The 25,040-nt window shown below is 45.8% G+C and overlaps 2 protein-coding genes across 47 annotated transcripts in view; both read left to right on the forward strand.

The window, feature by feature from the left end:
• NDUFA6 (NADH:ubiquinone oxidoreductase subunit A6) overlaps positions 1–25,040 on the forward strand; it is a 321,526-nt gene that overhangs the window by 182,102 nt on the left and 114,384 nt on the right. The window contains exon 1 of one of the 43 annotated variants that reach the window (XM_050806068.1): positions 5,973–5,976. The exons of 40 other annotated variants lie outside the window; for them this stretch is intronic. The gene's annotated coding sequence lies outside the window, so the exon portion shown is untranslated. Of the gene's footprint in view, positions 1–5,972; positions 5,977–14,551; positions 14,556–14,855; positions 14,861–25,040 lie in introns of those variants that run through there. 2 more of the 43 variants (XM_050806033.1, XM_050806031.1) reach the window with 2 other exon arrangements.
• The window catches only part of TCF20 (transcription factor 20), a 185,598-nt gene that overhangs the window by 113,882 nt on the left and 46,676 nt on the right, over positions 1–25,040 (forward strand). For 3 of the 4 annotated variants that reach the window (XM_050805801.1, XM_050805803.1, XM_050805800.1), the window contains exon 2: positions 16,369–22,059. In XM_050805801.1, coding sequence (XP_050661758.1) covers positions 16,405–22,059 — 5,655 coding nt within the window. In that variant the 5' untranslated portion in view covers positions 16,369–16,404. Of the gene's footprint in view, positions 1–14,877; positions 22,060–25,040 lie in introns of those variants that run through there. The other variant, XM_050805802.1, reaches the window with a different exon arrangement.

The following is a 25,040-nucleotide window of genomic DNA, read 5'->3' on the forward strand; positions in this document are numbered from 1 at the left end:
ACTCTGTTCCAGGCTGGAGTGCAGTGGTACAGTCATAGCTCCCTGTGACCTCAAAGTCCTGGGCTCAAGCAACCCTCACTTCAGCCTCCTGAGTAGGACTACAGGTGCATGCCACCATGCTTGGCTACGTTGTTTTATTTTTTGTGGAGCTGGAATCATGCTGCATTGCCCAGGCTGGTCTCAAACTTCTGGCATCAAGCAGTCCTTTCTCCTCTGCCTCCCAAAAGTTCTGGAATTGTAGGTGTGAGCCACCAGGCCTAGCCACTTTATTCTATAAGCTTTTTTCTATTTATTATTATTATATGAGACAGAGTCTTGCTGTGTCGCCCAGGCTAGAGTGGAATGGTGTGATCTCGGCTCACTGCAGCCTCCATGTCGTGGGCTCAAGCGATTCTCCTGCCTTAGCCTCCTGAGTAGCTGGTACTACAGGCACACGCCATCACACCTGGCTAATTTTTGTATTTTGTTTTTTAGTAGAGACGGAGTTTCACCATATTGGCCAGGCTGTTCTGGAACTCCTGACCTCAGGTGATCCACCCACCTCGGCCTCCCAAAGTACTGGGATTATAGACATGAGCCACCGCACCCAGCCATATTTAAATTATTTTTTATTTTTTAAACACTTTTGTTAAAAACTAAGACACAAACACATGCATTAGCCTAAACCTGTACAGGGCCAGAATAATCAGTATCACTGTCTTCCAGCTTTACATCTTGGCCCACTGGGAGGTCTTTAGGGTCAGTAACACACATGGAGCTGTCATCCCCTATGATAACAGTGTCTTCCTTTTTTTTTTTTTTTTTTTTTTTTTTTTTTTTTTGAGACGGAGTCTCGCTCTGTCGCCCAGGCTGGAGTGCAGTGGCCGGATCTCAGCTCACTGCAAGCTCCGCCTCCCGGGTTCACGCCATTCTCCTGCCTCAGCCTCCCGAGTAGCTGGGACTACAGGCGCCCGCCACCTCGCGGGGCTAGTTTTTTTGTATTTTGTAGTAGAGACGGGGTTTCACCGTGTTAGCCAGGATGGTCTCGATCTCCTGACCTCGTGATCCGCCCGTCTCGGCCTCCCAAAGTGCTGGGATTACAGGCTTGAGCCACCGCGCCCAGCCAACAGTGTCTTCTTATGTTTGTTTGCTTTGGGTTTTTTTTGAGACAGTCTCTCTGTGTCGCCCAGACTGGAGTGCAGTGGCATGATCTCAGCTCACTGCAAACTCCACCTCCCAGGTTCAAGCAATTCTTCGCCTCGGCCTTCCTTCCAAGTAGCTGGGATTATAGGCATGTACCAATATACCCAGCTCACTTTAGTATTTTTAGTAGAGATGAGGTTTTGCCATGTTGGTGGGGCTGGTCTCGAACTCGTGGTCTCAAGTGACCTGCCCATCTTGGCCTCCCAAAGTGTTGAGATTACAGGTGTGAGCCACTGCGCCGCCTTTTGGGTACCTCCTGCAAGGCCTGGTGGTAGCTGTTTTACAGTTAACTTTTTAAATTATTTATTTTTTGAGATGTGGTCTTGCCATGTTGCCCAGGCTAGACTTGAAGTCCTAGGCTCAAGAGATCTTCCTGTCTCAGCCTCCTGAGTAGCCAGGACTACAGGCACATGCTCCCACACCCAGCTGTAGTTACTTAATTTTTATAAGTAGAATACATAGTATACATAATATAGAATTACACATAGGATATGTAAACCAGTAACATAGTTTATTATCAAGTATTATATACTGTACATAGTTGTATGTGCTATGCTTTTCTACCACTGACAGTATAGTAGGTTTATACCTGCATCACCATAAACAAGGAGGTAATACATTGCGTTATGACAGCTACAACGTCACCAGGCGATGGGAATTTTTCAGCTCCGTTGTACTCTGATGGGACCACTATTGTGTACGTGGTCATTGTTGACAGAAATGCGTTATGTAGCACGTGACTGTTTTTATTGCTGTTGCTTCAACTTTAAGGTGTTTGGGAGGCAGGGAACGGGAAAGCTGTGTGGCACACCTGGAAGACAAGTCTGCATGTGCTATACTAATAATTGGGAGCCGGTGAAGGTTTTAAAATAGGGGGTGAATTAATCAGATCTTTTTCAGGAAGATGCTGAAGTGCAAGTTGGATTGGAGGGGGAAGTCTAGTAGCAGAGCAACAAGTGTTTGCTTGGCTGCTGTTCGAGGACCTTGTAGATGTGAGACATATCTGTTACATGACTTCAACAATATATGGCTCAGCTGGGGAGATGAGGCATTCATACCAAGTGTAGAAATAGGGACATAGCCACCAGGTAATGGTGTATGGACAAGAAGTGCTGTAGCTGTTTGGGGAAGGCAAGATCACCAAGCTGAGCAGTTTTCCTGAAGGCTTCAGTGAGGAAACCAAGTGGCCTTGAGGAATGACTCAGATTTGGAAAGTGTTTTGGGGAGAGACCAAGCACAGATCAAGAGGTCGGAGTGCATGGTCTGTGTGGAGTGATGGGTTTGATTGGCCAATAGCGAACAGTATGGTTGCAAAGGAAAATTACCATGGCCTTCAACAAACCTGTTACCCTATCTTCTGAGCCTTTCTTCACTGTACTGCAGCTGTTGTTCTCTTGCAGTTTGAGGCTTTTCAGGATAGAACAGTGTCCTAGTTATCTTCCCAGGTCTAGTAAACAGCCCAGCCCATAGTAGATGCTTAAAAACAACAACAATAAAAGAATGATTGGATATTTGCTGCTTATGGCAGTTACAGACTGGATATCCTGCTGTTCCCTTAAACTTAGATCTCAAAATCCTAATATCACCTCTTTCCTTCCCTTTTTTATTCTGCACTAAGTTTAAACAGGTCACTTCACCCCTCTGCTCCCACTGCTGTGTGCTTACCTTGCCATTCCATAATTATGGACATCTCTGTTGTCATACTGCATGACTCACTAGCACGTTGAATGTCCAACATGTCACATTTGCTTGGGGCTCCCCACTGCCTTTCCTCCTTCCTGTTTCTTCACTCTCCTTTTCTGGCTTCTTTTCCTCTTTTCCAACTTCTAAATGCTAGTGATTTCAGGGATCAGTCACTCCAAGTTAACCTCTAGACCAGTGGTTTTAAATCTTTTTTTCAGCCATACCAGATACCAGCCAAGTACACACACACACTACACTGTCTTATGCACACAGACACAACAGAAACAAAAGTTTCACAAAACGGTTCTTATGCTTCATGAGCCATGGATGCTGTTATTTTCCATTCTGCTGTATTTCATTTTTTAAGTGCTATTCATGACCCACTAAATTGATTTCACAGCCTGCAGTTTGAAAAACTGCTCTGGGTGAGCTCATCTACCTGTTGGCTTTAGGTACTACCTCTGTGCTAATGACCTTCCCGTTTTTATCCCTACCCCACCTTTCCTCGGAGATCCTTTCGCATTAGCTGGTCTCCCTGCCATTTCCATGTGGACTTGCAATGGGAATTGCGTGTTGCCATGTTTGGCAAAGCACTCTTGATTCCCGTTACCAGTCTCATTCCTCTTCATAAACGGTGCCATGTTTGCAGTTCTGTAAGGGATGGTGATGAAGTACAAGCTGCCCAGCCACTGCCTAAGCTCAGATCTGAGGCCTTGGGCAGCTACACTACCTGTCTCTACCATGTTGTCTTCATTTGAATAAAGTGGTGTTGTCACCTGTACCTCTTGGGATTATTGTGACAGTTGAATGACTTTTCACCTGAAAAGACATGGAGCAGTTCCTGGCACATGGCTTGTGTTTAACTAGTGTTGGCTGCTGATGTTTATCATTGTGATGGCTCTCATGTCCACTTCTGATTCATTAGCAATTTTTGTTGGCTCTAACTTCAAACTGTGTCTTTTTTGACCATGTGTCACTACCTCCATCAACACCACATTCACCCATGCAGCCAATATCCCTTAACCAGACTACCAACTAACTCCCTGCTCTGTCCTTGCCCCTCCCCGTTCTGCTTTCCACAAAACAGCCAAAGGAGCCATTTGAGAACTGAAACCAGATCATGCCACTCTATAGCTTAAAACCCTCCAAAGGCTTCTAATAAAATCTGAACTTCCCCATGTGGCTCTTTCTTTTTATAAGACCTTTCACTGATACTTCTCAAACAGCAACATGTGTGTGACTTGCTAGTGACCTTGTTAACATGCAGAATCTGATCTTGTAGGTCTGTGGGGCCTTGAGACACTATATCTCTAATAAACTTGATCAGGTGAATATGGTAAATATCAGCAGTAGTGGGCTGGGTTGCCATCTGTCTTCTGATGCAATGCCCTGGGAAGAACACAGCACCATGTGTCTGCTATTGCCACTAAGGAAGCATGACCTGAGTCTGGTCCTGAGGAAATACAGATCAGATTGAGGGTCATCTTGCAAAATGAAAAGACTGTACTCTGGCAGGGACATGGAAGTCAGGAAGAGAAAAGGGAACTATTCCAGACTGATTGACACTGGTGAGATGTAGCTCTGGGGTAGACTCCTGGACCAGAAAGGAAAAAGAGACATTGTTGGGACAGTTGACAAAATTCCAATGGTGTCTGTGGATTGGATTGAGAGTGTAGTATCAGTGTTGATTTCCTAATGTGGAGGCTTGTATGCTAGTTATAGAGGAGAATGTCCTTGTTTTTTGAAATAACGCACTACAGTATTGAGCAACAGTGGGGCTTCATACCTTCAACCTGCTCTCAAAGGAGTCAGGAAAAGATAACAGAGCAAATGATGTAAAACATCAGTTGGAGAATCTCGCTGAAGAGGGTATGTGAGCCCTTTGAACTATTCTTGCACTTTTCTGTACATTTGAAATAATTTAAATCATTATTTTTTTGAGAGAGGCTCTTGCTCTCTCTCCCAGGCTGGAGTGCAGTGGCATGATCTTAGCTCACTGCAGTCTCCAGGGTTCAAGTGATTCTTGTGCCTCAGCCACCCGAGTAGCTGGAATTACAGGCGTGCACCACCATGCCCTGCTAATTTTTGTATTTTTAATAGAGACCGGGTTTCGCCATAATGGCCAGGCTGGTCTTAAAACTCTTGGCCTCATGTGATCTGCCTGCCTTGGCGCCTCAAAGTGCTGGGATTACAGGCGTGAGCCACCACACCCAGTCTTAAAACTTTTTTAATACGCTATTGAGAATTTGACTGGAACCTATTAGAATTTTATAAACTAATATGTGGAGACTTAACCTCTTTATAATACTAGCCCTTTTTATCTAGCTATACTGTTTGTTCTGCTAGTTTGTTTCTTTCATTTTGTTTTGAGCTTTTTTGGGTTGTTCAGTAAAGTCTCTAATTTTCATATAGCTTTTGCCCACTTCTACTTTGGATTGGTCATTGATATCTTTTGAATTTTAATTCAGAATTATATTTGTTTTATTCTTTTTAAGAGACAGAGTCTCACTCTGTCACCCAGGCTGGATTTCAGTGGCGTGATCTTGGCTCAATGCAACTTCCACCTCCTGTGTTCAAGTGATTCTCCTGCCACAGCCTCCTGAGTAGCTGGGATTACAGGTGTCCGCCACTACACGTGGCTAGTTTTTGTATTTTTAGTAGAGACAGCATTTCATCATGTTGGCCAGGCTGGTCTTGAACTCCTGACCTCAGGTGATCTGCCTGCCTCAGCCTTCCAAAGTGCTGGGATTACAGACGTGAGCCACCAGACCTGGCCTCAGAATTGTATTTGAATTAATGATAAAATGGAACATCCATTTAGGCTATAAGTGGCAACACTGATTACTTCCCTTTTGCCTCTGAAGGTTTAGAAATTATGTATTAATACAACCTTTAAATGAAAGAATAAATTCAGTGACATCTCAGAAGCCCCTGTGCTCAGCATTTAAGAAAATCCCACAGGAACTCTAGCCCAGAGATGCCACTGCTCCCACCCTTCTTCTGCCTCCTTTCTGCGGGGAGCTGTTTGGCCATCCTGCTCACGTATGTGGTAATCTGAAGTGATCTTGGGATGCCCCTGTGAAAATAAGACAGGTAGCCGTGGAATGGGGGTGGGGCCAGGATAGGGCCCAGGTGCCTTTGGTCTGCTCAGGAGCAGATTTACGGCATCTCCTTGCACAGTTATAGAAGCATGTGATGGATAGGATGCTTACAGCCTCTTGGCTGTTTTAGATTATGTCTAATAATAGGCCTGCCCATTGTGGGATGGAATTCAGCTGACTTTAGGCCTGATTCTGAAAAATAACTTTTTGAGCTAGTGATTCTGTGTGCACACTTGCCTGGGCACTGTGGTGTCCAACAACCCTGTGTGTGGCATTGGCACCAGGCTTCCTGAAGTAGAGGTCATGTCTGGCAAGCTCCTCCCTTCCCTCCTGCTTCTGACTTGTGGGGTCCCCTGTGCCTCTATTTCTTTCCCTTGGGCAGAGCAGCACTTTGCTGTCAGTGGGAACAGATAAAGCTCTGATACTGTTGAGATAGTGTAAGGGTTGTAATTTTTAAATGAAGTTAATGACATTTTGGCCAAGTGCTGTGGCTCACCCGGTAATCCCAGCACTTTGGGAAGCCAAGACAGGTGGATCACTTGAGGTCAGGAGTTCAAGACCAGCCTGGCCAACATGGCAAAATGCTATCTCTAATAAAAATAAAAAAATGAGCCAGGTGTGGTGGCGGGCGCCTGTAGTCTCAGCTCCTTGGGAGGCTGAGGCAGGAGAATTGCTTGAACCTGGGAGGCAGAGGCTACAGTGAGCTGAGATTGCAGCACTGCACACCAGCCTGGGTGACAGAGTGATACTCTGTCTCAAAAAAAAACCAAAACCAAAAACAACAACAACTTTCACAATGCTGCCCCCTTGGATGGTCCAGAAGTTTTCCATTTTTCTCCATTATTCCCTTTGGCCTGGGACTAAATGAATGCCTCATTTTCAGATAGTTATAATCATAGCACAGGTATGAGTTTATGTGAGCTGCTCTTTTCATGTGATACTACGTAATGTTCCATGGTGCTAGAATCTTTGCAATTGTTTATTGATTATGTACTATTTCTTTGAGTGGATATACCATAATTTGCTTAACCAATTTTCAAATTTAAGAGTTAGGTTGTTGCCAGTTTTTTCTTCTAATACGTATTACTGGAGTGAATATGTTGGTATTTTTTGTTTGTTTGGTTGGTTGTTTGGTTGATTGTTTTATTACCAGTTTTGTTTTCCAAAAGAGTCATAAGCATTTATGCTGTGCTTTTTTTTCCCCCCGTACCAGCTGTAGCCTAACCTAACCAGAAGGGATATCATCTTTTAAATTTTTTAGGAAATTTTTTTTGAGAGGAGTCTCGCTCTGTCATCCAGGCTGGAGTGCAGTGGTGCGATCTCGGCTTACTGCAAGCTCTGCCTCCTGGGTTCATGCCATTCTCCTGCCTCAGCCTCCCGAGTAGCTGGGACTACAGGTGCCCACCACCACGCCTGGCTAATTTTTTTGTATTTTTAGTAGAGACGGGGTTTCACTGTGTTAGCCAGGATGGTCTCGATCTCCTGACCTCGTGATCCGCCCACCTCAGCCTCCCAAAGTGCTGGGATTACAGGCATGAGCCACCACGCCTGGCCAGGAAGTGTAATAGTTACAAATTTATCCCCCCAGTTTTTGCCTGCATGTATTTGATCATGATTGAAGGTGAATATTTTCTATAGTTTACATGGCTAATACGAGTTTTGCCACCCAGAAAGCAATCTTTTTAGATATGCAGCATTCTTGTGTGTTTCTTTTCCTCTAGACAAGGAACTGACTTGCGAATTCTGAGTTGCTTTCAGACTCTTCTGATCTCCCAAGTCAGGGAGAAAGCCAGCACCTTCATTACTCTTCATCTTATTCTGAAGTCCTATTACACTAAGATAACTTTTAGCCACTGAGAAAAATATAGGCTCTGCCCATGTGCAAACAGGACATAGAGTATGAAATATTAAGTCACTGAGCAGATCTTTATGCTTGATGCACTTAGGACGATCCCACATTTGCACACACACAAATCAAATGATACAGGTACTATAGATATATCTAGGTACAAGCAGTCAACTAATTTCTAGCAAGATTCCTCAAGATTCCGTTCTAAAATGCTTCCCAATGTCACAGATTGGGAAATACAGACTGGGTTTTGCAGTGGGCATATTATATATCTTACCTCATTGTTTACCATGAGTCTTTTGCTTATTTAACTTCTGAGTCTCCATTTATGAAAAGGACTACTAACATTTCTTAGATCGTGGTGAGAATGAAATGCATTAACGTTTGTGTAAAGCACCTGGTAGAGTGTGTCACATGTGTTAGGCATGCAGTAACTAAGTGATAGCCACAGTTATTAGAGATCTGACCCAAATGTGTGTCAGGATTTTCAAAAATACGGATTTGGGTCCTCCTTGCCTAATTTTGTGGTACAGTGAAAGAAAGGGTTATGGGCTCTAGAATCAAAAGAGTTGGAGTTACAAAATGTCAGCTCCAGCTTGTCCTAGAGGAGTGACTTTTGGAAAATTTGGACTTTTGGAAAAAATTACATAAATTTCCCCCCTCATTCATTAATTGAGATACAGGTAAAACCACACAGTGACTGACATATATAGATTGCTTAATAAATGGCATTTATTTATTTATTGAGATAAGTCTTGTTCTAGTACCCAGGCTGGAGTGCAGTAGCGTGCAACCTCGGCTCACTGCAACCTCTGCCTCCTAGGCTCAAGTGATCCTCCCGCCTCAGTCTCTGGAGTAGCTGGGACTACAGGCACAAGCCAGCACACCCAGCTAATTGTTTTATATTTTTTGTAGAGATGTGGTCTTGTTATGTTGCCCATGCTGGTCTCCTGAGCTCAAACAATCTACCTGCCTCAGCCTCCCAAAGTGCTGGGATTACAGGTGTGAGCCACTGTGGCTGGCCAGCACTTTTTATTATATCAATAGTGCATACCTTAGATACTGGTTAAAGGTGAAAAATTGGTTTGTTTTTACTAAGCGAGGTAAAGCCAACACATTCTCTGCTTAGAGGAAGATTTATAGAGAAAATCACATAGATAACACATTTTAGGAGCTCTTAAGATACAGCAGGACACATTTTAAGAGGTCTTAAGAACTATATGATCTCACATGGCAAGAAGGAATTTATGGGCCTGGGGATGCTTAAGAGAAGGCTCCAAGTTGAGACCAAGGTGAGAGTGGGCTGATGGCACAAACAGGGCTGAGACCAAGGTGAGAGTGGGCTGATGGCACAAAGAGGGTGGAGCAGGCTTATTTGAGAGGGTGGGGAGGAGCAGAAATTGTTGGGAAGATGTCACAGGGCTTCAGGGCCTATAGGGAGTGTGATGGTGTCAAAATGGCAGGTAAAGAAAAGAAGGTACTGGGAAAGAGAACTTTTCAAGTGTTATTCTAGCCCAAGAAAGATGAAAATGACAGTGACGAGGATGGAATGGGAAAGGACAAATACAGGAAAGAGAGTAGTGTCATGATGAGGTAGCATGGTAAATACAGAGTCAAAGTGAAAGGTTAGTTTGGGGTTATTCTAAAACTTCTTGGGACGATCATGGTTTTCTTGAGAATAGGCAGTTGGGTCAGTTGAAGAAGAACATTATCTTTGTCATTGAAAATGAGTTAGTTACTGCCTAATAATAAAGGCATTTTGTTATCTTTTAGAAATGATTACAGCCACAAGTGACACTCTCCAGAGTCCTTAAGTACTGATCTGTCTGGAGGGCCAGAGGCCTTGCTCTGTCTCTTCATGGTCATTAAAACCTTTGCCACGTGGTTAATAAGCCCTACAGACCCCACTACATCCTTGGCATTCAGAGCCCAGCACCTGCCTGTAACTGTCTTCATAGTATCTCATCCAGTTTTGGACTTTGGGCATTTCTTAGTTTCTTGCAACTTGGCTGTGCATCTTGTCTGACATTTCTAAGTGTTTTGTTGAGGGAGGATTTTTAGTCCCTGTTCTATGTCATAGTGCATGAAATAGAAGTCTCTCATTCCCCAAGTGATAATAGTCTACTCTGAAATCCTAGGAATGAGAAAAATTCTTGTCAGGGTCCCAGTAGAAAACAGATGGCACACTCAGACTGGGTAATTTGAGGAGTGTTTAATTGTATCATTCAGGGTTCATTCAGGAAAAGAAGTTTTCTATTCCAGGTATGAATGATATTGATACAGGAATTAAGGCTTTACCCAACCCTGGAAAAACTGGAATGGGGAAGGTTCCTGATGATTTCATACTGGAGTGCCATAGTGAGTGGTTCTCATGAGCTCATGGGGAAGCCGCTGTGAATCCACGTGTACTGCATCTACCTCCAGGGAACATCATCAGCCTCTACATTTATTTTGCCTTCTGAATCTCTCTTGCACTTCTCATTGCAAACTCTAACCCAGAACAATGCTGGTAAAGGGTTCTGGAACGGTAGTTCTCAGCTTCTGATCTGCAGAGGAGAAGCTTGGAAGGAGGGTGGTCATGATGCTGAATTGACAACAATGCAGAAGATTAATAAAGGGACAGTACAGAGTGAGCAGGGTTTGGGGAAACCAACAAGAAAGTGAAGTCTTCTGGCCTGGCAGTAGCAGGGAGTTGTTACCTACTACCTTCTAGCCCTGAAGGGCAGAGGATGAAGTGGTTCCTGGAGCTTGGAGAAAGTGGCTGTATGTTCAGGTTGCCCGATGGAGCTGCAGCCATTGGTGGAGGGTCTCAGCCAGCCTCAGTAACCTCGGGGTGGGAGCCAGGAGAGTAAGTTCCTCTCTTACTTTCCTCCTCTCCTGCCTTTTACCAGCCGAACTGGGTCAGAAGGCAGAGAGTGGTGGGGCCTGTCAGTTGTCCCTCCAGTGTCACTTCTAGGGCACAGAGTAGGGTGAAGAGAGGCTGTGGGGGCGAGCAGGGAATATCCCCCACACAAGGGCTGTAACTAGATGCATCATTGTCAATATCTTGAGGATTTAAAGGCAAAGAAGGAGAATAAGAAAATCATGAAAGGATGAAAAAATTAGCTGGGGTCAGGCGCAGTGGCTGAATTATAACACTTTGGGAGGTTGAAACAGCAGGATCACATGAGCCCAGGAGTTTGAAACCAGCCTGGACAGCATAGTGAGACTGTCTCTTATTTTTTTAAAACTATAAAAATTAACCAACCATGGTCCCAATTATTTTTTAAAAATTAGCCGGGGGGGCCGGGCGCGGTGGCTCAAGCCTGTAATCCCAGCACTTTGGGAGGCCGAGACGGGCGGATCACGAGGTCAGGAGATCGAGACCATCCTGGCTAACACGGTGAAACCCCGTCTCTACTAAAAAAAATACAAAAAACTAGCCGGGCGAGGTGGCGGGCGCCTGTAGTCCCAGCTACTCGGGAGGCTGAGGCAGGAGAATGGCGTGAACCCGGGAGGCGGAGCTTGCAGTGAGCTGAGATCCGGCCACTGCACTCCAGCCTGGGCGACAGAGCGAGACTCCGTCTCAAAAAAAAAAAAAAAAAAAAAAAAAAAGCCGGGGGTTCCGTGCCTGTGGTCCCAGCTACCTGGGAGGCTGAGGCAGGAGTATTGCCTGAACTGGGAGTTGAGGCTGTGGCGAGCCCGTGGTTGTGCCACTGTACTCCAGCCTGGGCAACACAGTGAGATTCTTTCCAAGAAAGAGAATGGATTGGGAAGTGGGATGTTGTTGGACACATGGAGGAAGGAGGACAGAGAAAGCCAGTGTTGGTTTTCTGTAAGAGGGCAAGGTCATCAACCTTCCAATAGGATGGGGAGAACAAGTCTGCAGCTGGTTATGTGAGTGAGTTTGTGAGGTTGGCACATGGACTCTGGAATGTATAGGCACAGAGTTCTGTACCTCACTAAGACACCTCCACAGCCCTCCTGAAACTGTTAGGAATATAAGAGAAAAACAAACAGGAAAGGGAGAGTTAGTATGGATGGGAAGTACATTGGTAGACCTCTTTTATTTATTTATTGAGACAGAATCTCGCTTTGTTGCCCAGGCTGGAGGGCAGTGGCGCAATCTCAGCTCACTGCAACCTCTGCCTCCGGGCTCAGGCGATCCTCCCGCCTCAACCCCCCGAGTTGCTGGGACTGCAGGCACGCATCACCATGCCCGGCTAATTTTTGTATTTTTTATAGAGATAGGGTTTCGCCGTGTTGCCCAGGCTGGTCTCGAACTCCTGAGCCCAAGCCATATGCCTGCCTCGACCTCCCAAAGTTCAGGAATTACAGGTGTGAGCCACTGGGCCCAGCTTCTTTTTTAGAGTATGTATGCAAGTTCCTTAGGTGACTTACTCCTTTGGGGCATCAGATTTTCCTTATTACTATTTGTATTCATTTAAACAAAGGAATTCAGGCACTTATTATTACTAATCACAGTGCTTTAAAACTGACTACACTGATGCTTTTTTTTTAAGATGATAGGAAAACATTGGAATTATCTCTGTTAGCATTTTTTTTTTTAAGAGACAAGGTTACTGTCACCCAGGGTGGAGCACATTGGCACATTCATAGCTCATTGCAATCTTGAACTCCTGAGTTCAAGCAGTCCTCCTACCTCAGCCTCTTGAGCAGCTGGGACTATAGGCATACCTCATCACACTGTGTATTTTAATTCCCCCCCCCCCCCACCAAGGCTGGTCTTGAACTGACCTCAAGCAATCCTCCCACTTTAGCCTCTCCCAAAACACTGGGATTGACAGATGTGAGCCACCACACCCAGCCTATTACTTATTTTTTAGCTCCAGGTTTACATTTTCTGTTGTTGGTGTATACTACTTGGTTTTCTTAATTGGTTTTCTTGGCATTCCTAGAAAAGAGAAATCTGGGCAACCACCTTCTAGTACTCAGGTGCTTCATGTATACTAAGAATATTTAGCGTGGCTGGACCCATGCAGGAGGTATTTGGCCTTGAATTTTTTTTTCTTCTATTCCATAAAGTAGAACCATAACAATAGGGAAAGAGGTATCATACAGGACAGGGAATCTGCCTGGGAGAGCTGAGAACAGACCTGAGAAGAGTCCTTCCTGTATCTGTTTTCCCTGTCTGGAGATAGGGCAGCCTGAGGTCTGATATGCTGATGTTTAAAGTGGCCTTTAGCTCTTGGTGGCTCCTATTTAGGAAGAATATGGAGCAAGTGGCAACATTGTTTATACACTCAGATCTTCAGAAGCCTGATTTTATTTCCAGAAGGATTAATTAAACAACATGTAACATAGTTTTTTATAGAGAATATCTCTTGAGAAAACTTTTCATTAGTTTAAACTGCTAGCTTTAATGTTTTTGTTCAATTTAGCCCCCATTCAGCCTTGTTTTATCTAGAGAAGGCCACCGGCACTGAGTAGAGCAGGAGCACATCACAAGCAGAAAAAATTAATACTCGTGTAGACAGAATTGCTCTTGATAGTTCTGAGAATGATGGGGGAGGTAAAGAGCCAGCTGGAACAGTATGGAGGTCCTTGTGAGAGGGCGGCAGTGAAGGGACAGATTTATTGTGGGTGACTACCCACTTTCGAAGGCCGACCTGACAGGACAACTGGCATCTTTTACTGACCGTGTGGAAGACCCGCTGGGCAGTGTAATGTTAAGAACATGGCCTGCCCCGGGCCCTGCTGCCTAGGAGCTTTGTGAACTCTGCTTCTGTTTCCCCATCTGTAAAACGAGCATGCTAGTGTTGTGAGGATTAAATGAGTTAGTGTATGTGAAGTGCTGGAACAGTGTCAAGCATCATCATCACCGTTTGAATAGCTATTACCTACTGCCCTGCAGATTCATTGGAACAAAGCAACAGAGGCATTTTGAATAGGATGAGAAGTTGTTTCCTTTAGATTCTGACATTATTTTACAGGAATATTTAATGATGGTTTTGGGTCACATGACTATATAATCAAACTTAAGGAGGTAGACCCTTGTCTAGCTGTTTTAGACTTAACAATATTTCAAGATGTGGGTCAAGGTTTTAGAATTTGGGGTTACTGGCCATTTTCTGCTCTAATCCATATTTACTTTCTGAAGTCTTAACAGTTCTCGTGTGGACTCAAGCTGGGTCTTTCCCTTAGAACTGGACCCATGGGATTTTACAGGCAAGGTCTTCAGCATCCTCCAACTCTCCTTTTAGGTTGATCATATTCTATTTTCACTTTCTACAATTCTGTCATGTCACTCCCACAGCACCATCTCTGAATATGTGAGTTCTAGCCTACTTCTCTAAGACCTAGTTCTTACACCGTTTAATCATTCACACAGCCTCCCATGTGATGACGTGAAGATTACAACGAGGAACAGGCAGTCTCTGCCCTTTATGGAGTTTACATTTTAGTCAGGGGAGAGACAGACAGTAAACAAGTAGCATATATGTGTCTTGTTTGGAGTAAGTACGGGGCCAGGCAAGAGATAAAACAGGGGAGGGAGTTACAGCGAGGGAAAAGATGTGGAGCTAGCTGTTTTTACTAGAATGACCAGGGAATGAGTGATACTTGCCCAAAGACTGGAAGGGAGAGCAAGCTGTCTGGCTTTGGGAGAAGAATGTGCAGGTGAGAACAGAGTTCCTATGTAGATATGCGGTAGGCCCGTTCCAGGAACAAGGAGACTGTGAGGCTAGAGCAGAGAAGTGGTAGGGGAGGAGGTCAGAGAGGTCATGGGATGGGAGCCGGGGCCTTTGAGACCAGTTTCCCCAAGAATGAGGTGGGAACCACTTCAGGGATTGGAGAGGATGAGTCTGACTTACCTTTAAAAGGATTGTTGACTTCCGTGCAGGCAACTTCACTTTCAGCTCCCCTTCAGGGAAACTAGCTTCATAAACCATTGTAACTAAACTAAACTGTCTATTAGTACCTCACTTTACCTCATATGTGTTTCGGAACTTGTTTTTTTAAATTGGTTCTAAAGTCATTTGGAGCAATTTGGCCTTGTCCCATTCATCTCTAACTCTGAGGAGACAGGCCCAGGAAAAAGGGGGGGAAAATCAGCTTGATTGATTGTTTTAAGAGGGATCATAAAAGGTAATACAAAGCGGTGACTCAGTCAGATAACTTTGGTGGAAAGAGTCTGGGTCCTAGGCTTGATGAATTCCTGCTTTCCTCTCTGTTTTTTGCTGTCCTCCAAGATGATTGCTTCTAATTCTTCTTTCATAGTAATGGCCAGTAGTAACTGTGAGTTTAAAAATTGGCAAATAAAAATACCACATGGTGGGTAAAGGTGCTGAAACTTCTTGAAAACCCCCCAAAATAATCTGGAAGAATAGTCACTGATATTCACTGGCTTAAGTCTAGCCCTTTGTACCTGGGAACTGAAGGAGAGTGCTGGAGAGAGAGGGGTGCCTTAGACGCAATCTTATGCCAAGAAGAGGATGACTTCAAAGTTTGTGTGGAACCCATATGGGCTGAGTGTCCTGGAGTCACCAGTCATCACAGGTAGTTGGCAATTACAGTAAACCTTCAAAAATGTGCACTTGGACAGAAGGAATTGGCTGCATTTATCTGGCCAGTTCTGTTTCTCAGTGTTGGGGAGTGGCGATCAGCAGCCAGTGTTAAAACCCGCAGTTCAGTGATCACCCTAATACATGAAAGCAGAGAAAAGTAGTGGCTTATGCCTGTAATCCCAAAACTTTGGGAGGCCGAGGCAGGAGGATCGTTTGAGGCCAGGTGTTTGATGCTGCAGTGAACTATGACTGTGCCCCTGCACACTCCAGCCTGAGCAACAGAGTGAGACCTTGTCTAAAAAATAAAAATAAAAAAAAATTTGTTTTTTTTTACCCTGTACCCACTCTCCGCCCCCCCAATAACTGGAAGACTCGTTGAAAAACTGCTGTTTTTCATTGACAGTAATAACACAGCCCCATATTTTAATCTGGTTGAGTTTGGGGGCTCATTTGTCTAATAATGAAGGCATTATTAGATATATGAGACATACATGTTTTTGCTATGTTGGGTTTTATGCACTCAGCGTGCTGTTTTTCATTGTACTACAGATTCTTGTCTCACTCTTTAGGCCATTTCTCTGCATATGTGCATTTTCAGAAGGGGATAGGGTAAAATATAAAAGATGAAATTCAAGATCAGGCTCGGTGGCTCACGCCTCTAATCCCAGCACTTTGGGAGGCCATGGCGGGCGAATCACGAGATCAGGAGTTCAAGACCAGCCTGGCCAGCATGGTGAAACCCTGTCTCTACTAAAAATACAAAACATTAGTCAGGCATCGTGGCCACGTGCCTGTAGTCCCAGCTACTCGGGAGGCTGAGGTAGGAGAATTGCTTGAACCCTGCAGGTAGAGGTTGCAGTGAGCCGAGATTGTGCCATTGCACTCCAGCCTTGGTGACGGAACGAGACTGTCTCAAAAAGAAAAAGTAATTCAAACCAGTCAGCTTCATCTGGATATCTGAATCATCTTATCCCCTCCATCATCTAGACTTGATTTGTACCGAGGAGACGCGTGTCTAATGTTTTTCTTTCTTTTCTTCTATTTCTAGGAGGGCTGTTGGCCTGCTGCTGTGCTGCTGAACAGTATGCAGTCCTTTCGGGAGCAAAGCAGTTACCACGGAAACCAGCAAAGCTACCCACAGGAGGTACACGGTTCATCCCGGATAGAAGAGTTCAGCCCTCGTCAGGCCCAGATGTTCCAGAATTTTGGAGGTGCAGGTGGCAGTAGTGGTGGCAGTGGCAGTGGCAGTGGTGGTGGACGACGAGGAGCAGCAACTGCTGCGGCAGCAATGGCTAGCGAGACCTCTGGCCATCAAGGTTACCAGGGTTTCAGGAAAGAGGCTGGAGATTTTTACTACATGGCAGGCAACAAAGACCCTGTGACTACAGGAACCCCACAGCCTCCTCAGCGAAGGCCTTCTGGGCCTGTGCAGAGCTATGGACCCCCCCAGGGGAGCAGCTTTGGCAATCAGTATGGGAGTGAGAGTCATGTGGGCCAGTTTCAAGCACAGCACTCTGGCCTTGGCAGTGTGTCGCATTATCAGCAGGATTACACAGGGCCTTTCTCTCCAGGGAGTGCTCAGTACCAACAGCAGGCTTCCAGCCAGCAGCAGCAGCAGCAAGTCCAGCAGTTGAGACAACAGCTTTACCAGTCCCATCAGCCCCTGCCACAGGCCACTGGCCAACCAGCATCCAGCTCATCCCATCTACAGCCAATGCAGCGGCCCTCAACTCTGCCATCCTCTGCTGCTGGTTACCAGTTAAGAGTGGGTCAGTTTGGCCAACACTATCAGTCTTCTGCTTCCTCCTCCTCCTCCTCCTCCTTCCCTTCACCACAGCGTTTTAGCCAGTCTGGACAGAGCTATGATGGCAGTTACAGTGTGAATGCTGGATCTCAGTATGAAGGACACAGTGTGGGTTCAAATGCACAGGCTTATGGAACACAATCCAATTACAGCTATCAGCCTCAATCTATGAAGAATTTTGAACAGGCAAAGATTCCACAAGGGACCCAACAGGGGCAGCAGCAGCAGCAGCAGCCGCAGCAACAACAACACCCTCCTCAGCATGTGATGCAGTATACCAACACTGCCACCAAGCTGCCCCTGCAAAGCCAGGTGGGGCAGTACAACCAACCTGAGGTTCCTGTGAGGTCCCCCATGCAGTTTCACCAGAACTTCAGCCCCATTTCTAACCCTTCCCCAGCTGCCTCTGTGGTTCAGTCTCCAAGCTGTAGTTCTACCCCATCTCCTCTCATGCAGACTGGGGAGAATCTCCAGTGTGGGCAAGGCAGTGTGCCTATGGGTTCCAGAAACAGAATTTTACAGTTGATGCCTCAACTCAGTCCAACTCCATCAATGATGCCCAGTCCTAATTCTCATGCCGCAGGCTTCAAAGGGTTTGGACTAGAAGGGGTACCAGAAAAGCGACTGACAGATCCTGGGTTGAGTAGTTTGAGTGCTCTGAGTACTCAAGTGGCCAATCTTCCTAACACTGTCCAGCACATGTTACTTTCTGATGCCCTGACTCCTCAGAAGAAGACCTCCAAGAGGCCCTCATCTTCCAAGAAAGCAGATAGCTGCACAAACTCTGAAGGCTCCTCACAACCTGAGGAACAGCTGAAGTCCCCTATGGCAGAGTCTTTAGATGGAGGCTGCTCCAGCAGTTCAGAGGATCAAGGTGAGAGGGTGCGGCAGCTAAGTGGTCAGAGCACCAGCTCTGACACCACCTACAAGGGCGGAGCCTCTGAGAAAGCTGGCTCCTCACCGGCACAAGGTGCTCAGAATGAACCCGCCAGACTCAATGCTAGTCCTGCCGCAAGAGAAGAGACCACCTCACCAGGCGCTAAGGACATGCCATTGTCCGACGGGAACCCAAAGGTTAATGAGAAGACAGTTGGGGTGATTGTCTCCCGGGAAGCCATGACAAGTCGGGTAGAAAAGCCTGGTGGGCAAGATAAAGGCTCCCAAGAGGATGATCCTGCAGCGACTCAAAGGCCACCAAGCAATGGTGGGGCAAAGGAAACGAGTCATGCATCACTTCCCCAGCCAGAGCCTCCAGGAGGAGGAGGGAGCAAAGGAAACAAGAATGGCGATAACAATTCCAACCATAATGGAGAAGGAAATGGCCAGAGTGGCCACTCTGCAGTGGGCCCTGGTTTTACAAGCAGAACTGAACCTAGCAAATCTCCTGGAAGTCTGCGCTATAGTTACAAAGATAGTTTCGGGTCAGCTGTGCCACGAAATGTCAGTGGCTTTCCTCAGTATCCTACAGGGCAAGAAAAGGGGGATTTCACTGGCCATGGGGAACGAAAGGGTAGAAATGAAAAATTCCCAAGCCTCCTGCAGGAAGTGCTTCAGGGTTACCACCACCACCCTGACAGGAGATATTCTAGGAGTACTCAGGAGCACCAGGGGATGGCTGGTAGCCTAGAAGGAACCACAAGGCCCAATGTCTTGGTTAGTCAAACCAATGAATTAGCTAGCAGGGGCCTTCTGAACAAAAGCATTGGGTCTCTATTAGAAAATCCCCACTGGGGCCCCTGGGAAAGGAAATCAAGCAGCACAGCTCCTGAAATGAAACAGATCAATTTGACTGACTATCCAATTCCCAGAAAGTTTGAAATAGAGCCTCAGTCATCAGCCCATGAGCCTGGGGGTTCCCTCTCTGAAAGAAGATCAGTGATCTGTGATATTTCTCCACTAAGACAGATTGTCAGGGACCCCGGGGCTCACTCACTGGGACACATGAGTGCCGACACCAGAATTGGGAGGAATGACCGTCTCAATCCAACTCTAAGTCAGTCGGTCATTCTTCCTGGTGGTTTAGTGTCCATGGAAACCAAGCTGAAATCCCAGAGCGGGCAGATAAAAGAGGAAGACTTTGAACAGTCTAAATCCCAAGCTAGTTTCAATAACAAGAAATCTGGAGACCACTGCCATCCTTCTAGCATCAAGCATGAGTCTTACCGCAGCAATGCCAGCCCTGGAGCAGCAACCCATGATTCCCTTTCAGACTACGGCTCTCAAGACAGCAGACCCACGCCAATGCGGCGGGTCCCTGGCAGAGTTGGTGGTCGGGAGGGCATGAGGGGTCGGTCCCCTTCTCAATATCATGACTTTGCAGAAAAACTGAAGATGTCTCCTGGGCGGAGCAGAGGCCCAGGGGGAGACCCTCATCACATGAATCCACACATGACCTTTTCAGAGAGGGCCAACCGTAGTTCTTTACATGCTCCCTTTTCTCCCAACTCAGAAACCCTGGCCTCTGCTTATCACACAAATACTCGGGCTCATGCTTATGGGGACCCTAATGCAGGTTTGAATTCTCAGCTGCATTATAAGAGACAGATGTACCAACAGCAACCAGAGGAGTATAAAGACTGGAGCAGCAGTTCTGCTCAGGGAGTGATTGCTGCAGCACAGCACAGGCAGGAGGGGCCACGGAAGAGTCCAAGGCAGCAGCAGTTTCTTGACAGAGTACGGAGCCCTTTGAAAAATGACAAAGATGGTATGATGTATGGCCCACCAGTAGGGACTTACCATGACCCAAGCGCTCAGGAGGCTGGGCGCTGCCTAATGTCTAGTGATGGTCTGCCTAACAAGGGCATGGAATTAAAGCATGGCTCTCAGAAGTTACAAGAATCCTGTTGGGATCTTTCTCGGCAAACTTCTCCAGCCAAAAGCAGCGGTCCTCCAGGAATGGCCAGTCAAAAAAGGTATGGACCACCCCATGAGACTGATGGACATGGACTAGCTGAGGCTACACAGTCATCCAAACCTAGTAATGTTATGCTAAGACTTCCAGGCCAGGAGGATCATTCTTCTCAAAACCCCTTAATCATGAGGAGGCGTGTTCGTTCTTTTATCTCTCCCATTCCCAGTAAGAGACAGTCACAAGATGTAAAGAACAGTAGCACTGAAGATAAAGGTCGCCTCCTTCACCCATCAAAAGAAGGCGCTGATAAAGCATTCAATTCCTATGCCCATCTTTCTCACAGTCAGGATATCAAGTCTATCCCTAAGAGAGATTCCTCCAAGGACCTTCCAAGTCCAGATAATAGAAACTGCCCTGCTGTTACCCTCACAAGCCCTGCTAAGACCAAAATACTGCCCCCACGGAAAGGACGGGGGTTGAAATTGGAAGCTATAGTTCAGAAGATTACATCCCCAAATATTAGGAGGAGTGCATCCTCGAACAGTGCGGAGGCTGGGGGAGACACGGTTACGCTTGATGATATACTGTCTTTGAAGAGTGGTCCTTCTGAAGGTGGGAGTGTTGCTGTTCAGGATGCTGACATAGAGAAGAGAAAAGGTGAGGTGGCTTCTGACCTAGTCAGTCCAGCAAACCAGGAGTTGCACATTGAGAAACCTCTTCCAAGGTCTTCAGAAGAGTGGCGTGGCAGCGGGGATGACAAAGTGAAGACAGAGACACATGCAGAAACAGTTACTGCCGGAAAGGAACCCCCTGGTGCCATGACATCCACAACCTCACAGAAGCCTGGTAGTAACCAAGGGAGACCAGATGGTTCCCTGGGTGGAACAGCACCTTTAATGTTTCCAGACTCAAAGAATGTACCTCCAGCGGGCATATTGGCCCCTGAGGCAAACCCCAAGGCTGAAGAGAAAGAGAACGATACAGTGACGATTTCACCCAAGCAAGAAGGTTTCCCTCCAAAGGGATATTTCCCATCAGGAAAAAAGAAGGGGAGACCCATTGGTAGTGTGAATAAGCAAAAGAAACAGCAGCAGCCACCGCCTCCACCTCCTCAGCCCCCACAGATACCAGAAGGTTCTGCAGATGGAGAGCCAAAGCCAAAAAAACAGAGGCAAAGGAGGGAGAGAAGGAAGCCTGGAGCCCAGCCAAGGAAGCGAAAAACCAAACAAGCAGTTCCCATTGTGGAACCCCAAGAACCTGAGATCAAACTAAAGTATGCCACCCAGCCACTGGATAAAACTGACGCCAAGAACAAGTCTTTTTACCCTTACATCCATGTAGTCAATAAGTGTGAACTTGGAGCCGTTTGTACAATCATCAATGCTGAAGAAGAAGAACAGACCAAATTGGTGAGGGGCAGGAAGGGTCAGAGGTCACTGACCCCTCCACCTAGCAGCACTGAAAGCAAGGCGCTCCCGGCCTCGTCCTTTATGCTTCAGGGACCTGTTGTGACAGAGTCTTCGGTTATGGGGCACCTGGTTTGCTGTCTGTGTGGCAAGTGGGCCAGTTACCGGAACATGGGTGACCTCTTTGGACCTTTTTATCCCCAAGATTATGCAGCCACTCTCCCGAAGAATCCGCCTCCTAAGAGGGCCACAGAAATGCAGAGCAAAGTTAAGGTACGGCACAAAAGTGCTTCTAATGGTTCCAAGACGGACACTGAGGAGGAGGAAGAGCAGCAGCAGCAGCAGAAGGAGCAGAGGAGCCTGGCCGCACACCCCAGGTTTAAGCGGCGCCACCGCTCGGAAGACTGTGGTGGAGGTCCTCGGTCCCTGTCCAGGGGGCTCCCTTGTAAAAAAGCAGCCACCGAGGGCAGCAGTGAAAAGACTGTTTTGGACTCGAAGCCTTCCGTGCCCACCACTTCAGAAGGTGGCCCTGAGCTGGAGTTACAAATCCCTGAACTACCTCTTGACAGCAATGAATTTTGGGTCCATGAGGGTTGTATTCTCTGGGCCAATGGAATCTACCTGGTTTGTGGCAGGCTCTATGGCCTGCAGGAAGCGCTGGAAATAGCCAGAGAGATGGTGAGTATAAGAAATCTCTTGCCAGCTTGGGATTTTTATTTCATTTGGTTCCTCTTTTCCCATGTTTTTGTTCTTACATGTCACGTGATTATTCTTCCTCGTTAAAGCGCCTATCCCCACATGATGGACAGAAAACGAAATAGGTAATTTGGAAGATTTGTGTAGACTTCTAAAATCATTTTTCATTTTTTGAAATGTATAACTTATGAAGCATACTATGATTATATTTCCTTCTAAAACATTTAATTTCTCTAGGATTACTAACTCATGTATTCATTTGCTTTTTATTTTGTTGGACCACATCTTTTCTAACCCACACTTTCCAATTGGGATATTTATTCTTTGGGTTGGCTTCATAACTATTATCCTGGGGCAGATCATCATCTTCATTTCTTTCTCTCCTCTATTGAATGTTCTGTTTCCTGAATCCCATGTCTTCATGGTTCTTAAAGTGGGCCTTCATTTAAGGGTGTGCATCATCCTTTAGTAGTTTTGTGACAAGGGGTGCGTGGAAATGCAAAAATGTTGAGATCCTGTATATTTGAGCATGACTTTATCCTAGCCTCATGCTTAATTGAGAATTGGCTAGGTGTGGAATTCTAGATTGGAAGTGATTTTTCTCTTACTGTCTTGCAGTCATTGTTCCTGGTTTGTCCTCTACCTTCCAGTGCTGCAGATGAGAAGACTGCCATTCTAATTTTTTCATCCCTCGTACGTGTTCTGTTTTTCTCCTGGAAAGTTTGAGGATCTTCTCCTTTTCCCTAGGGTCTTGAGATGTCAAAATGATAGGTCTTGACTAGGTCTCCTCATTGATTATGTTGGTTACTCTATGAGATCTTATGTACGCTGATGTCTTTCAGTTCAGGAAATTTGTCATGTGGTAGTTCTTTGAAAATTTCCTTCCATTTTCTCTGCTCTCTCTTTTTATAATTCCTGTTAATATAAGGCATTTTACCTCCTGGATTGATCCTCTGTTTTTATCTTTTCTCCTCTGTTTTATCTCATTATCTTTTTGTTGTGATTTCTCCGTACTTTCTTCAACTTTATCATCTAATATTTTTGTTTTGTTTTGTTTTTTTGTCACTCAGGCTGGAATGCAGTGGTGCGTTCACAGCTCACTGCATTCTCGAACTCAGGCTCCCTGGTACCTGGGACTAAAGGCGTGTGCCACCATGCCCAGCTAATATTTATATTTTTTGCAGAGACAGGGTCTCACTGTGTTGCCCAGAGTGGTCTCAAACTGCTGTACTCAAGCAATCCTTCCACTTTGGCCTTCCAAAGTGCCAGGATTATAGGCATGTGCCACAAGCCACAGCGTCCAGCCTTCTAGTCTTTTATTTACTTATTTTTTTCCTGATATTTTGAAGAGCTTTTTTTTTTCTCTGAATGTACTGACTTTTAAAGAACAGAGCCTAGTTGATGGCTGTAATCATTTCTCTTACTTTTTGAATACATTATAGTGTGTTTTTTGTTTTTGTTTCAGACAGTTTCACGCCCTTACCCAGGCTGGAGTGCAGTGATGTGATCATGGCTCACTGCGGCCTCCAACCACTGGGCTCAAGGGATCCTTCCAAGTAGCTGGACCACAGGTGCATGCCAGTACACCTGGCAAAGTTTTTTACTTTTTGTAGAGACAGCATTTTACTTTGTTGCCCAGGCAGGCTGGTCTCACCTCCTGAGCTTAAGCAATCCTCCCACCTCAGCCTTCCAAAGTGCTGGAATTATAGGCGTGAGCCACCACTCTTGGCCTGTATTGTAATTCTTAAAAATCTTTGTCTGTTTCCTATTTTCTCCTTTCTTATTAGAGGTTCTTCAGATGTCTTGATATATATTTTGTTTGTTTGTTTGTTTTTCTTTTTTTTTCTTTTTTGAGACGGAGTTTCGCTCTTGTTGCCCAGGCTGGAATGCAATGGCTCACAGCTCACTGCAACCTCCGCCTCCCAGGTGCAAGCTATTCTCCTGCCTCAGCCTCCCGAGTAGCTGGGATTACAGGCATGCGCCACCATGTGCAGCTAATTTTGTATTTTTAGTAGAGACGGGGTTTCTCCGTGTTGGTCAGGCTGGTCTCGAACTCCTGACCTTAGGTGATCTGCCCACCTCGGCCTCCCAAAGTGCTGGGATTACAGGCTTAAGCCACCACGTCCGGCCTTGATTTATATTTTTAAGAGAGAAAGAGACATTTTAAAAAATGGCTTGAAGCTCTGTGTTACAGTATGGGCCAGGCTTGCTAGCCTGTAGTCCTCTCCGTAGAATAATAAGGCAGGCAGCCAGCATGTAGGTCTTTTCTCTGAGTTGAGTTTTCCCAGAGGAAAAAAAAAAATTTTTTTTGTTTTGTTCCAGAGAAAAATCTTGAGATTTCCTGTCTAGAGGTGCAAGCCTGGCTGCCAGCATCCTAAAAGCCAAGTGGAGAAGGGGATGTAGGGTTGTGTGGGTGGGGATATGGGCTTACCATTCAGTGTGTGGACTTTGACAGTCTCCCACCTGTTTTTAGTAGATGAGGACAGTTACCTGGTTGAATTAAGGATCTAACTCCGCTTAGAAACTTTGGGCTAATGCTCTATTTTTCAGCCCCATGTTGCACCCCCACTTACTGAGGCCTCCCCAAGCTCTGTGCTGTAAAGTGGCGGGCTTTCTAATGGCTCCTCCACTGCACTCATCATTACTGTCTGCTTCCTTTCAGTGCACAGAATTACTGTTACTCACTTCATCTCTCCTATTTCCAGTTTCCCATTGCTCATGCTGTCATGAGTTTATCTTGCAAGTTTATCCACTTTTTTGTGGGAAGGGATCAAATGGATGTACAACTGTATGTTTCATAGTCTACCATATTATTTTTAACCTTCTGGCAAAAAGGAGGTTCCACTAGACTATAGTAAAAATTATATTGAATGTGAAATATATATTTGAAATTAGAACATTTTAATTCAGTCACGCAAGGAGCTTGCCCTTTCTTCTTATGTCCCCTAATCCCCTAATTATGG

Source organism: Macaca thibetana, chromosome 10 (genome assembly GCF_024542745.1).
Source record: "Macaca thibetana thibetana isolate TM-01 chromosome 10, ASM2454274v1, whole genome shotgun sequence".
Taxonomy (NCBI): Eukaryota; Metazoa; Chordata; class Mammalia; order Primates; family Cercopithecidae; genus Macaca; species Macaca thibetana.